A 14,804-nucleotide genomic window follows, 5' to 3' on the forward strand; every position below is an offset into this window, starting at 1 on the left:
TAGCACCACTGCAATAAAAAATGTCACTGGAGTGGTGTTTTAAATGACGGGCACCTCTTAATGAATTTGGTACATCATATTGCAGTGAGCCCTTCATTAAGATGGGCATGCACAACCTCAATATTCATGAGAATGGCCCTATGTTTTTTATATTTAAAACAAATGCTCTTATACAACAGAGAAATATAGTGACGAAAAACCTCATTTGTCATGTTTTAGGGACCATTGACATATCTATCTATTATTAATAAAGTGGATGTTTGATGAAGGATTACTTAGGCCTTCTCAAAACAAATGCAGAGACTGGTAATCACTAGGCGGAAACAGCGGAGCTGTGCATACAGTGCGTGCAGAAAATTAATGTCAGCCTAATCTGAATTGAATAAGCAATTCTCCTCCAGTCATCCGTGAAAAGTCTGGTAGAAGGTGCTGCAAATGTTCCCCTTCCAAGAGTCTTAAGGTAATAGCAATTTGTTAAGTTGCTGCAGAACCTTCCTGTCCACCCACCTAGCAGGTAGAGCGAGCGTGACGGCAAAAAGTAACACATTTTAATGAGCTTTTATTTTCAGAGGATCGTCTCTTCTAATGTTAAACTCATATATTTTTAGATGATATTTCACTATAAACACATATGATAGTCATATTGCACCTTGTGAGATCAAAGATTGATACTATGCATAGTAAAATAACATAACAGAAGAAGAATACTTAGAATAATGGTAGGCATGCACTCTGTTTTATTCACATTGCTAGTCAGAGAGATACATTGCAACCTTTCATTTTTAGGAGTACCCGTCACAGAAGAAAGCAATATCATATCATTACATTTCTCATTTCAAGAGTTAATATGATTGTCCTGTTATAAATTAAGTTTTTTTACTGGTTTTGAGGCAGGGTACGTAGGACCAGAAATAGTTTAGCCATAGCGTGCACCAACAGAGCAGCCGTTAATTTTTTTTTGTTGGACTACCACCAAGACATTTAGTACTTTTTTTAGTGCTTGGTTCTTTTTCATTTTATACACAATTTATGCATTTTTTTTTCATTTAAGTAAATTTTTCAGTTTTATAGCATTACCTTAAAATGGACATTGTATTTGAGTTCCCTGTTGTATACTGATGATGATTCTTAGTATAACACATGTCTATTTTAGAGAAGTTGGGTCAAGGTTAGAGTTGCAAAAATCACTGTTGGGAGAGCTGAGTTAGTGCTTCTTGAGGAGCATTTTTAGGGATATTCTTGTTTGTTTTTTTCATCAAAGGTCATAAAAAATCATTTGGGGAAAAAAGAAAAATGTATATATACAGCTCTGGCAAAAATAAAGAGACCACCACATCAAAACCCTGTCAAGGGCAGCCCCATCTCCAGACCTGAACCCCATTGAAAACCTCTCAAATGTAATCAAGAAGATGGTGGATAGTCAACAATACTAATGTTTTAACTCAGGAAGAGTTCACAAACCAATATTTTGTGGAATAACCATGAGTTTTAATCACAGCTTTTTTGCGTCTTGGCATGCTTTACACCAGTCTTTCACAATGCTTCTGGCGCAAAAAATTAAGCAGTTCTTCTTTGTTTGATGGCTTGTGACTATCCATCATCCTCTTGATTACATTCCAGAGGTTTTCAAGGGGGTCCAGGACTGGAGATTGGGCTGCCCATGACAGGGTTTTGATGTGGTGGTCTCTTAATTTTTGCCAGAGGTGTATATTACTTTTCCCCCACTATACTTTTCAGTCTTCTTATGGTGCCAATTCACATTGTTACTTCTGGCCTCCTCATGCCAGCATCCCAGTGATCACATGACCACCAGTACCAATTGTGGCAAACAAAGATTGAGAAAAAAGGACAGCGTCTTTGCAAGGGAAGTCTTTCATTGTGTTTAATGGAATAGATTTAAAGGGGTTGTCCTGGCTTGGGACAAAACTCTGAAGTCCTGTCCTGATGTAGTGTGCACACTGTCATGATTTATAACAATTTTCCATGCATGGGATAATGGTCCAACAAGATGTATCCAACGTCTCTCGATTCACTTCTATGGAGAGAAGCAGAGCGTGTCTAGCTAGCTCTTGACCACAAATATGCAAAGCACATACAGTACAGACCAAAAGTTTGGACACACCTTCTCATTTAAAGATTTTTCTGTATTTTCATGACTATGAAAATTGTACATTCACACTGAAGGCATCTAAACTATGAATTAACACATGTGGAATTATATACTTAACAAAAAAGTGAAATAACTGAAATTATGTCTTATATTCTAGGTTCTTCAAAGTAGCCACCTTTTGCTTTGATGACTGCTTTCACACTCTTGGCATTCTCTTGATGAGATTCAAGAGGTATTCACCGGGAATGGTCTTCCAACAATCTTGAAGGAGTTCCCAGAGATGCTTAGCACTTGTTGGCCCTTTTGCCTTCACTCTGCAGTCCAGCTCACCCCAAACCATCTCGATTGGGTTCAGGTCTGGTGAGTGTGGAGGCCAGGTCAACTGACGTAGCACCCCATCACTCTTCTTCTTGGTCAAATAGCCCATACACAGCCTGGAGGTGTGTTTGGGGTCATTGTCCTGTTGAAAAATAAATGATGGTCCAACTAAACGCAAACCGGATGGAATAGCATGCCACTGCAAGATGCTGTGGTAGCCATGCTGATTCAGTATGCCTTCAATTTTGAATAAATCCCCAACAGCTCACAAGCAAAGCACCCCCACAGCATCACACCTCCTCCATGCTTCACGGTGGGAACCAGGCATGTAGAGTCCATCCTTTCACCTTTTCTGCGTCGCACAAAGACACGATGGTTGGAACGAAAGAGCTCAAATTTGGACTCATCAGACCAAAGCACAGATTTCCACTGATCTAATGTCCATTCCTTGTGTTCTTTAGCCCAAACAAGTCTCTTCTGCTTGTTGCCTGTCCTTAGCAGTGGTTTGCTAGCAGCTATTTTACCATGAAGGCCTGCTGCTCAAAGTCTCCTCTTAACAGTTGCTGTAGAGATGTGTCTGCTGCTAGAATTCTGTGCGGCATTGACCTGGTCTCTAATCTGAGCTGCTGTTAACCTGTAATTTCTGAGGCTGGTGACTTGGATAAACTTATCCTCAGAAGCAGAGGTGACTCTTGGTCTTCCTTTCCTGGGGCGGTCCTCATGTGAGCCAGTTTCTTTGTAGTGCTTGATGGTTTTTGCCACTGCTCTTGGGGACACTTTCAAAGTTTTCCCAATTTTTCGGACTGACTGATCTTCATTTCTTAAAGTAATGATGGCCACTTGTTTTTCTTTACGTAGCTGCTTTTTTCTTGCCATAATACAAATTCTAACAGTCTATTCAGTAGGACTATCAGCTGTGTATCCACCAGACTTCTGCACAATACAACTGATGGTCCCAACCCCATTTATAAGGCAAGAAATCCCACTTATTAAACCTGACAGGGCACACCTGTGAAGTGAAAAACATTCCCGGTGACTACCACTTGAAGCTCATCAAGAGAATGCCAAGAGTGTGCAAAGCAGTCATCAAAGCAAAAGGTGGCTACTTTGAAGAACCTAGAATATAAGGCATAATTTCAGTTGTTTCACACTTTTTTGTTAAGTATATATTTCTATATTTCCACATGTGTTAATTCATAGTTTTGATTCCTTCAGTGTGAATGTACAATTTTCATAGTCATGAAAATACAGAAAAATCTTTAAATGAGAAGTTGTGTCCAAACTTTTGGCCTGTACTGTACATGTGGTTATGTGACCACCCACAATCCTGGGGATTCGTGACAGTGCACTTATTAATGGTTGGCACTTGTCTAAAGTGACTTCACACTTTTGTCCCAAACTTAGACAAATTATTTAAAGCAACCGTGATTTCCAAAGAAGTGTCTTCAGTGGACAAACATCTCAATCAAAATTGTCTTATTTTCCATGGACCTAGTCACTGTATAGAATTAATTTCAATAAGCTTCATTTACAATAAATTAGGCAACCACCTTAAAAGGAACCCATCACATTAAACATCCAATGTGATCTGCCAGCGGTATTTTAAAGAGTAAAAACTACCTTAACTGATATAATTAAACACCACCTATTCTTTCATTGGGAGTCCAGTGGGTGGTCTTACCCACTCCAGCTGTCTCAGTATGTGCGTGTATACAGGGATGGATGTCACTCACTGATATGATGCTCACTGGACTCTTAAGCCCAGAATGAGTGAGAATTTAAATGAGTAAGTTATAATTTCCCCCAAATATTTTTCAACAAAACCATATATTAATTTGTTGACCTTCTCCTGCATGATAACATGCTTCTGAAGCTCACACAGCATGTTTAAAGTGACCAGTTCCCTTTCAGTCACTGAAAGCTCCCAACCTATATATACCTGTTAGCTACACTTTGGATTAGACGGACAGCCGAACAGTCCTGAGTGGACTGCATGCAAAATACTTTTAATATCTCCATAGAAAGATGACTTCTTTCATTATGATCCTCTGAATATTGAGACTTCTTAAAATTAGCTTAATGAATAGACTTCTGCTCTTTCATTATACTTCATTAGGCATCCCGATTATTTATTCAAAATGCCCTCATTCACTTTCCCCTCCATTTACTGGAACAGAATAAGAAAGTAGAAGCTCAGACGAGGTGAGTAAACGAGCTCTTTGTATTGGCTTGTTATTACATCAGAAACACAATAACCTTATTGTAATAACGCATGTTTCCATAAATCCAAGTAATGTACCAGTGTGCAGTGGAAGAACATGATATCACACACTACTATGTCAATGGTCTAACAATACACAACCAAAACCTTCTCCGCTTTACTCATGGTAAGCCCCATCGTGAACCAATGGATAAATTATCATCTATGAAACATACATTTCCTTCAAGTTGGTCCCAGCAGTCTTTGTGTGGCGCTAATTTATACTTGTCAAAATACTCATAAACACTACAATCAAAATATTCAGAATACGTTGAAAATATTTATCAAAATATACCCATGGAAGCCCAAACCAGTTATCCCACCACTTTTTCTACGCCAAGTCCAGAAAGACTCAGCGAAACTGATCAGACTAGCGAGTATGTACACATAGCATGTTCTCTTACAGCCCATGCACAAAAAAGCAGATGATCTAAGTATATAATACATATATATTTTTCCGAGGGTCGTTCTTCCTAGAGAGGAAGGGAATACCTGTGCCTACGCTAACAGGATAACACTTAGATATATTTTACACAAACAAATATAATAAAAGGCCATGCATGCCAGTGCTAGATGCAAATTTGGGAGAGATGCAGGCAGTGTTAAGTCCATTCCAAGTCGGGGTTGTGCAAACTAAAAGACACATTTGCTTCTTATATATTCAGAATCCAATTTTACTTCAAGTATGAGCACTTGTCCAAAATGCGGACTCTCAGGCATCCATCTTATAGGCTCACAATTGGGTTCCAACATCTGAATTAGATTACCGTGTGCCACTTCAAAGTGACCTCGTTGTAGACAGTATAGCAATGACCTGGCTCTTCATTAGGTGGTCTTGAGACACCAAGCAACCCAAAGGTAAAACTCACAAATTGCTCATCAGCTCTTTCATATCTTCGAATTATAGTTAAATACCAGATCAGTGTCAGGTCCCGGAAGGAATGGATTCACTATTGCATCCTGGCCCCATCACACGGCACGTTACAACACTTAGTGCTTTTCCAAGATGCAGAATGGGACGAAGGAGAAGATGGGGTTAGGGCATAAACTGCCAAGAAAGCCAATATCAAGGAGGATACCATGCTGACCAAAGCATTGGGGCTTGGAGAAAATGCCTTCTGCTCCTTGTGGTACATATCAAGTGGTCACACCAAGGATATGGGAACTGGACTATGAGGATTAGTATGGACAAACTCTGGATTGATGAATGTGAAACCAGCAAATTCACTCTGGTCGATCCCGGCTAAGACCAACTGGTCTGGAGGTGTAAGGACTGGAGCTGCTCGAGTGAAGAATTTGTCAAAATTTTCACCACTCTTTCCACACTGTAATAGAAAAAAAAACAAAGACACTGTATTACACATGCTAATTTACTATTTAAATGCTAAAAAACATAGCTTATGCCTCGAAGGGGATAGATAATAAATGTATCATTGTTGGGGGTCCAACTGCTGGGAACTGAAGTGATCCTGATCTGGAGAAAAGTGGCATTAATTTCCCCTGTGTGGATTAAAACTGGATGTCATTTATGTATACTACCACTACATTTACACTGGGGAATTTGAGACTTTCATTCTCGGTATTGTTTGTGGCCCAAGTGGTGGGACCCCCAACAATCATACATTGTGATCCCAATATCACCAATGGAGTGGTAGTACACTTGAATGACTACCAGTTTTAATCCACATTGGGGACTTTAGGACCCCTGTTCTCGGGATCACTGTGTCTTCCAGCAGTTTTACCCAGGCGATCATATATTGGGCTCCCAAGGTCCCCAGTGTAAATGGAGTGGTAGTACACTTGCAAAACCAACAGATAAATGTATTTAGGAGCAAAGCATAGTAACATGGTAATATAGTTAGCAAGGCTGAAAAAAGACATTTATCCTTCCAGTTCAGCCTATATTCCATCAGAATAAATCCCCATATCTACGTCCTTCTAAAGAACCTAATACAGTTGTGGCCCAAAGTATTGACACCCCTGCAATTCTGTCAGATAATACTCAGTTTCTTCTTGAAAATGATTGCAAACACAATTTTTTTTTTTATTATTATCTTCATTTAATTTGTCTTAAATGAAAAAACACAAAAAGAATTGTCCTAAAGCCAAATTGGATATAATTCCACTCCAAACATAAAAAAGGGGGTGGACAAAAGTATTGGCACTGTTCGAAATATCATGTGATGCTTCTCTAATTTGTGTAATTAACAGCACCTGTAACTTACCTGTGACACCTAACAGGTGTTGGCAATAACTAAATCACACTTGCAACCAGTTGACATGGATTAAAGTTGACTCAACCTCTGTCCTGTGTCCTTGTGTGTACCACATTGAGCATGGAGAGAAGAAAGAAGACCAAAGAACTGTCTGAGGACTTGAGAAACCAAATTGTGAGGAAGCATGAGCAATCTCAAGGCTACAAGTCCATCTCCAAAGACCTGAATGTTCCTGTGTCTACCGTGCGCAGTGTCATCAAGAAATTTAAAGCCCATGGCACTGTGGCTATCCTCCCTAGATGTGGACGGAAAAGAAAAATTGACAAGAGATTTCAACGCAAGATTGTGCGGATGTTGGATAAAGAACCTCGTCTAACATCCAAACAAGTTCAAGCTGCCCTGCAGTCCGAGGGTACAACAGTGTCAACCCGTACTATCCATCGGTGTCTGAATGAAAAGGGACTGTATGGTAGGAGACCCAGGAAGACTCCACTTCTTACCCCGAGACATAAAAAAGCCAGGCTGGAGTTTGCCAAAACTTACCTGAAAAAGCCTAAAATGTTTTGGAAGAATGTTCTCTGGTCAGATGAGACAAAAGTAGAGCTTTTTGGGCAAAGGCATCAACATAGAGTTTACAGGAGAAAAAAAAGAGGCATTTAAAGAAAAGAACACGGTCCCTACAGTCAAACATGGCCGAGGTTCCCTGATGTTTTGTGGTTGCTTTGCTGCCTCTGGCACTGGACTGCTTGACCATGTGCATGGCATTATGAAGTCTGAAGACTACCAACAAATTGTGCAGCATAGTGTAGGGCCCAGTGTGAGAAAGCTGGGTCTCCCTCAGAGGTCATGGGTCTTCCAGCAGGACAATGACCCAACACACACTTCAAAAAGCACTATAAAATGGTTTGAGAGAAAGCACTGGAGACTTCTAAGGTGGCCAGCAATGAGTCCAGACCTGAATCCCATAGAACACCAGTGGAGAGATCTAAAAATGGCAGTTTGGAGAAGGCACCTTTCAAATATCAGGGACCTGGAGCAGTTTGCCAAAGAAGAATGGTCTAAAATTCCAGCAGAGCATTGTAAGAAACTCATTGATGGTTACCGGAAGCGGTTGGTCGCAGCTATTTTGGCTAAAGGTTGTGCAACCAAGTATTAGGCTGAGGGTGCCAATACTTTTGTCTGGCCCATTTTTGGAGTTTTCTGTGAAATGATCAATGTTTTGCTTCATTCTCTTTTGTGTTTTGTCATTTAAGACAAATTAAATGAAGATAATAATACCAAAGAATTTGTGATTGCAATCATTTTCAGGAAGATACTGAGTATTATCTGACAGAATTGCAGGGGTGTCAATACTTTTGGTCACAACTGTAACTGTAAGATACAATATTGTTACGCTCCAGGAAGACATCCAGGCCTCTCTTGAACATCTCAACTGAGTTCTCTATTTTTAACACTTCTCTCCCCTCTGATTATTATACTTTTGGGTCTAGAGAAATTTCAGAGCATAATAAATGTCTTTTTGCAGCTTTAAATTTGGACTAATGTCCTTGAAATGGAATTGAATTTGTTGGATAAAACAAAATTTGAGAGACAGATCACTCATCTCTGACCAGTACTTTGTTGCTCCGTCTTTGATTCTCCGTCTTTGATTTTTATGAAGGCCTGAATTTTTGAAGACAATGGATAGACTAATGAATCAATGGTTTGGCTAAAATATTACAGGTTATCGGCACTAGGTTCTGTGATGGGGCGTTGACCCAAGGAACTAGTAGGATTGCTGTATGTGGAGTCGGGAATGATTTTTTCCCTTAATATGGAGCAATTAGTATCTGCGTCATGGCGTTTTCTTCTTGCTGTGGATCAGTATGTTAGCCTCTTGGATGAACTTGATGGACTTACTATCATCCATTAAAAACTATAAGACTGTAATATTCTATATCTGGCTAGTTTCAACTCCCTGGAAAAGTAGTTGACAAATCAGCTTTGCAGGATCCAACATTTTTCATTCTAACCACAAATGTTAGGTCGGTTCGGAATGTCTACTAGCCATGCTAATATCCTTTGCCTGAAAAAAAGCTTTAATCGAGTTTCTCTGTAAGAAAGATGCATCGTCATGCTATAAAATGATTTTGCCATCACTTTACCTATTTTCTATCGATAGAATGAGAAAGGTGTCTAAAATGTTTGTGAACACCTGGGAGTTGACTATTAACATAATGATTTCCATCTCCCCAGTCCTTTATGTGTCACATATCATAAATGAGGAAGGAAATTTGATTGCTTTCTTAAGGAAACCATCTTCCTGTATATCGTTAGAAAGTTCCAGCGCTCATCATTCATTACTTTGCCGTGATTCATTACTGAATATAACTTTCATCTAATCATCCACTCTCCATGATTGCTTCTCTTTAGCTCACTGTAACCTTGTTTTCTACTGTTGAGGTGCCAGTAATGTTTTTTCTACGCATTTTCTATCTGTAAATGTCATTTTATTCAGGCAATTTCTTACAGTTCTCTCATAAACATTTACTCCTGTTTCGGCCCATTTCTTTTTCATTTGGTTGGGCATTTTCTATTTACGAAACATTGCTTTGAAATTTTTATCCTGTTGCTTTCACATCTTTCTTGTTCTTCCTTTATATTTTTATAACTGGTATAACTTCACCTTGTTATATGTAATAGCAGCAAAATGTACACTTAGATCGATGAGAAAGACCAACATCTTTTTCCATATCTCCAGAAGAAGATGGTCTCCAGCACCAAAGGAAAGCAGTTACGGTAAATCTTAGCCTTCAATCATACAGGATAAAAAAATTAGCAGAACTTGCACATATTAAAAAAATAACTATAATGCTTATGTGTTTCGGGTAGATTAAGGGTTTTCAACCCGAAATATGTAAGCATTATGAGGGTTTTTTTTAACGTGCAAATTCTGTCCATTTTTTATCTAATATGATTAAAAATTAATTTTCATCTACTTTCCTTTGGTGTTGAAGAACATTCACCTTCTGGACCATTGAAAGGTATTTGACCTGGAGGTTAGACGAGGCCATACTCCGAGCACCACATCCAGACCACAGATGGTCTACCCTGGAAGTCTCCTAGGAAAATAATCTCTAACACATAAGTAATGAGCTGAATTGACACTTTTTCTAATCTGTATCCTTACTCAGTCTATAATTTGCATCTTAAAGGAGATTTATGACATTTTTCTTTGTACAATTTACCAATTCTCTTTTTTGTTCATGTTTTCCTTCAGTTGGTCTAGTTTAACGTCTTGTTGATGACTTGACATCATCCGTTTTTTGACCCCAAACAATTAGATGATAGAACTCCAGACTATCACTTTCAATTGACCTTCTCGTTCACAATAAAAAGGAGTCACTAAAGTTGGAACATACTCCGGAACATTCCTTCTCACATGTATATAAATATGTTAACTTTTTTTTTACTTACTGGACGCGGTTTGAAAGGCGGTTGGATTTCGAGACGCTCTAAACGTTCCCAGTCAATCCAACGGAAAAATGCATGATCGCGAATATCCCGCTCCCCATCACAGCCAGATCCAAGTCGCTTTAGAGGATGTTTTGTGAGCAACTAGCAAAATGATAAAAATAAATGCTACAGTTATTAGCCTGACCATATGTCAATATGTTTTTCCATCTTTTTCAGGAATTCTGCAGCACATGGAGCCATCACTCACATACAGCAGACATATTTACTTCTATTTAATAAAAAGCTGACTTTTTTTTTTACAGAAACAGGTTCTTTCACCTAAACATAGAAGATGAATAAATGCATGGCTTTGACAGAAATGTATTAAAAATGAAGTGGATGATATCTCACTACGTAAAATGGTATAGACTCAGCTTTAACTGATATCTCATTTGAATATTATTCTTATTAAAAAAATGTCCAAAAAAATAATTAAAAAAACAATCCCAGCAGTTATGTCTGTTACCTCCTCCTTTTATTTGATACAATTTTATCTAACATCACAATTATAACTAAGAAATACATTTCTCAGATACTCAGTAGTGATGAGAGAGTGTACTCGTTGCTCGGGTTTTCCCGAGCACGCTTGGGTGACCTCCGACTATTTATGACTGCTTGGTGATTTAGTTTTCATCACGGCAGCTGAATGATTTACAGCTACTAGCCTGCTTGATTACATGTGGAGATTCCCTAGCAACCAGGCAACCCCCACATGTACTCAGCCTGGCTAGTAGCTGTAAATCATTCAGCTGCCGCGATGAAAACTAAATCTCCCAGCAGTCACAAATACTCGGAGGTCATCTGAGCGTGCTCTGGAAAACCCGGGCAACAAGTACACTCGCTCATCACTAATACTCAGCTATTCCCCCATCGCATCCCCAAACTGTCTTGTGTGTGTCTGTAAGACAACTGGCTGCAGAAGAAGCCTCCCTGCTGTGCTCTGTCATGGTACAGAATATCAATAAAGTCTTTGCTTATGTAGTGGTGACTTACGTGGCCTAGTGGTAATATGGATGATATTGGGAGCTAAAGAGGAACTTCAAAAGATGAGGTCAAGGGGGGAATGTGGAGTGAGGAATGAAAGGAGGTATTGGGGAATAATGGCAGCTGGAGAAGACAAACAAGTCTGAAGTTACATTTTTATAGTGACAGTTCAGAAGCAAATGTTGATCTATTTCTAGCAGACATGGACAATTAAAGCATATTGAGGAGTAAATTCAAAGGTGGCAACTAGATTTTTTACAAGGGATGGAAGTTCTCTCCTGTAAGGAGATGTTGGAACAATTGGGCTTGTTTAGCTTTGCAAGAAGACGCTTCAGAAGAGACCTCATTCATATTGTTAAATACATGTGTGGTCAGTAGGAGCTTGCTACATCTAGGCCTAGAAGAATGCTTATATGTAGAGATGATTGAATCTTTTGTCATTCAAATTTGCCAGGTTTTTTTAAAAAAATTTGATCTGTATCGTAAGTTGCAGATACTCCAATTATCCTGGAAAAATGTGTATAACAAGGTGAGGTCTTGGGGCTGTATCTGGGTCCAGGCTTGGAGCCTCTAATCACATCACACTGTGCATTATTGCCAACCTGAATATTTGTTATACTAGCATGGTTACGCTGGCTATGAATCATGTCAAGAGACTCAAGACGAGTGCGGTTAGAGCACGACTAGGCTGGCGGAAGAGGCTCCCCAACTGGACTAGCCCTACCTCATCAGGAAATGGGACTCTGCAGAATTAAAGTTCACTTTTAAAAGCTTGCTTAAAGGGAACTGGAGACTAGTTGGACAGGCAGGTCCCCAGCAGCATCTCCTAGCATGCTACGCTGCAATGATAGGTTTCTACCTACATGTGCGAATAGGCAGAGACTGGTCAATCCTGGGCAGCGAGTGAGGAGAAGCCACTGGGGACCCACCTGTTGGACTAGTCTTCAGAGCTGCTCTGTCCCTGCTGGTTATTGAATTATGTATTTCTCTGAAACTCCACAATATTTCAGAGTTGAACATAAATGGCTGGAATCATGTAGCCAGTGCCTGATACATGCTGACCACAGATCGGGCACCATGTTTCAGCTTTCTGACTCCCTTTAAGTAAGTGCATAAAACCCTTTACTAGAATTAGCAAATAGCATGCAGGCCACTGTAGTACTGGTTGGGAACCTGACAGAATCACTTTAATAATAGGAATATATTAATACATTTTACCCCTTTGCATATAGAGACAGCTTCTCTGGACAGGGACTTTGGATATGACACAGTCTGCTCCATGATAGACTGGAATAACTCATCCTCATCTTCTCCATCAAATGGGGGCTGTTGTACCATAAAGAGAAAATAAACATCACATTAATGGGGTTGTCCAGTTGTCCTGTGACATAGATGAATTCAGCAGTGATCAGCTCTGGTGGCATCTGTAACAACGAACGGACCAGAATAACATGGTTCTGTACACTGTCTAGTGGCTCTTATAGGACCCTCACTAATCTGATGTTGAAAACCTATCCTAAGAATAAGTTATCAATATTGTAATCTTGGGCATACCCCCAAAAATTTTGTAACTATCAAAAAATATAAAAGATGGTTACAAGATTATATGGAATAAATCTGTAAATATTTTAAAAAGTGGAAAAATAAACATGACAAAAAAAAATTCAAAAACTATTACCCATAAATTATTATGGGTCAGATCAGCGGTGACCAAATAGAGCCCAGAGGGTCACATGCAGTAACGGAAGGCCAGTAAAATGTCTTTCCTCAATAGCGTCAGGGTAAAATGAAGAGCAACATTATGATGCGATCATACAACTTACCTGTCCAGCCAGCATTTCATACAGTAAAACCCCATAGGACCACCAATCCACCGACTTCCCATAGGGCTGATAGGCAATAATCTGAAAAGAATGCAAATTGTGGGATCATGAAATTGGCACTAGCTATTAAATGCTGTACAGATGTGACTTCATGAGTTTCTAGAATATTACCGAACAGTATGTTTATCTGCATTCTCCTTCTTAGCACAGGAAATATAAAATAACAACCGACCATAAAACCAATTCTATTATACCTGGGTACTGCAACTTAAAATGGGTGTCCGACACTTTAAGACTGATAGCCTAATCTTGGGAAAAGTCAAAAAGTCACTAATACCAGATAAGTGGGGATCCGGTACCCAATACCCAATCAGCTGTTCCCAATGCCACTAGTGGCCAAATGTGATAAGTCGTGGAGGGCAGCAGAACAGCTCCATCAACTGCATGGTGGCCGTAGCCAGGTACTACACATCCACCTCTATTTGAATGCCTAGGGTTGGATAAGACGGTATCTAGCTAATTGGCAGGGCTGGAGTGTGTTGCACCCCCCCACACCAATCTATCTAAGGATAGGCAATCAATATTAATATACCGGACAACTCCTTTAATACATATGCCATTAGAATTTAAAGACTCATTTAACTAATTTCATATTTTATTGGCAACATGTTTTTTTTCAGTATATTGGAACTTAAAACGGTTTTCTGGGATGAACATAAAGTTATACATAGAGATAATTCAGATGAACAAATTTTGACAGTGTGCAATATGCACGCTGTCAGGATTCCCCTGTATTGCCAGCTCAATTTGCTTTGGTGGTAACAGCAACATTTACTGCCTCTATCAATGTTCTTTTGAGGGAAGTAGATGAGAATCTAGTTGGTGAGTTACAGCAACTATGTTCCCCCGTGACAACCGCTCAGAGGAGTCCTGACAGTGTACCTATTGGGAATCTGAAATTATATAAAGTTACTGCAGAAATTTATGTTCGCTCTAATCAATTTATGGGTTTATCCCTAGAGCAGCAAATAGTGTGTCTAACATGCTGGTTATAACCATATACATTAAAAAGTAAAGTGACCGCACATTGCAAATAAGAGAATAAGAGACATAAACAGTGAGCAGAGTTTATAGGGAAGACATTAGTGAGAAGCTGAATGACACCTGTTTATTTTATAACAACAGTGGGGGTCAGATCGCAAAGACACTTATTCCCGATTCTATTGTAGTGTTTCCCCTACTATGTGTCTTGGGGGACACTCGCTTGGCACGGGATTAACGCATACAGGCACGGTTTTCTTACAAAACACAGTCTCTTAGGTTTATTTCACAACACTATAAACCACATCCTCAAGAACTTGATAACAGCATGAACACCGTCTGCACATATTCAGCTTTACCACAGTACCTCACTGACCCCGGTCAGCATAACACACGGACCTCGTCCGTTACCTGTTGGCGACCTTCACAGGTTCCTGGACACCTCTTGTCCTCAGAGATGTCCCATACACAATGTCTCTCTCTTTCTCTCTCTCTCTGACCTCAGTCAGTATAACACTGATCCCTTTCCGTTACCTGTTGGTGCCGCACAGGTTCTC

General features: G+C 39.6%; 1 protein-coding gene across 1 annotated transcript in view; it reads right to left on the reverse strand.

Moving 5' to 3' along the window:
- Positions 1–719: 719 nt before the first annotated feature.
- Positions 720–14,804, reverse strand: part of PRKCG (protein kinase C gamma) — a 708,823-nt gene continuing 694,738 nt past the window's right edge. Inside the window, exons 15-18 of the mRNA XM_077259484.1 lie at positions 13,207–13,287; positions 12,602–12,709; positions 10,361–10,501; positions 720–6,013 (exon numbers count right to left, since the gene is read on the reverse strand). Of these exons, the coding sequence (XP_077115599.1) occupies positions 5,834–6,013; positions 10,361–10,501; positions 12,602–12,709; positions 13,207–13,287 (510 nt within the window). The 3' untranslated portion in view covers positions 720–5,833. The remainder of the gene's footprint in view (positions 6,014–10,360; positions 10,502–12,601; positions 12,710–13,206; positions 13,288–14,804) is intronic.

This window comes from Ranitomeya variabilis, chromosome 4 (genome assembly GCF_051348905.1).
Source record: "Ranitomeya variabilis isolate aRanVar5 chromosome 4, aRanVar5.hap1, whole genome shotgun sequence".
NCBI classification, from domain to species: domain Eukaryota; kingdom Metazoa; phylum Chordata; class Amphibia; order Anura; family Dendrobatidae; genus Ranitomeya; species Ranitomeya variabilis.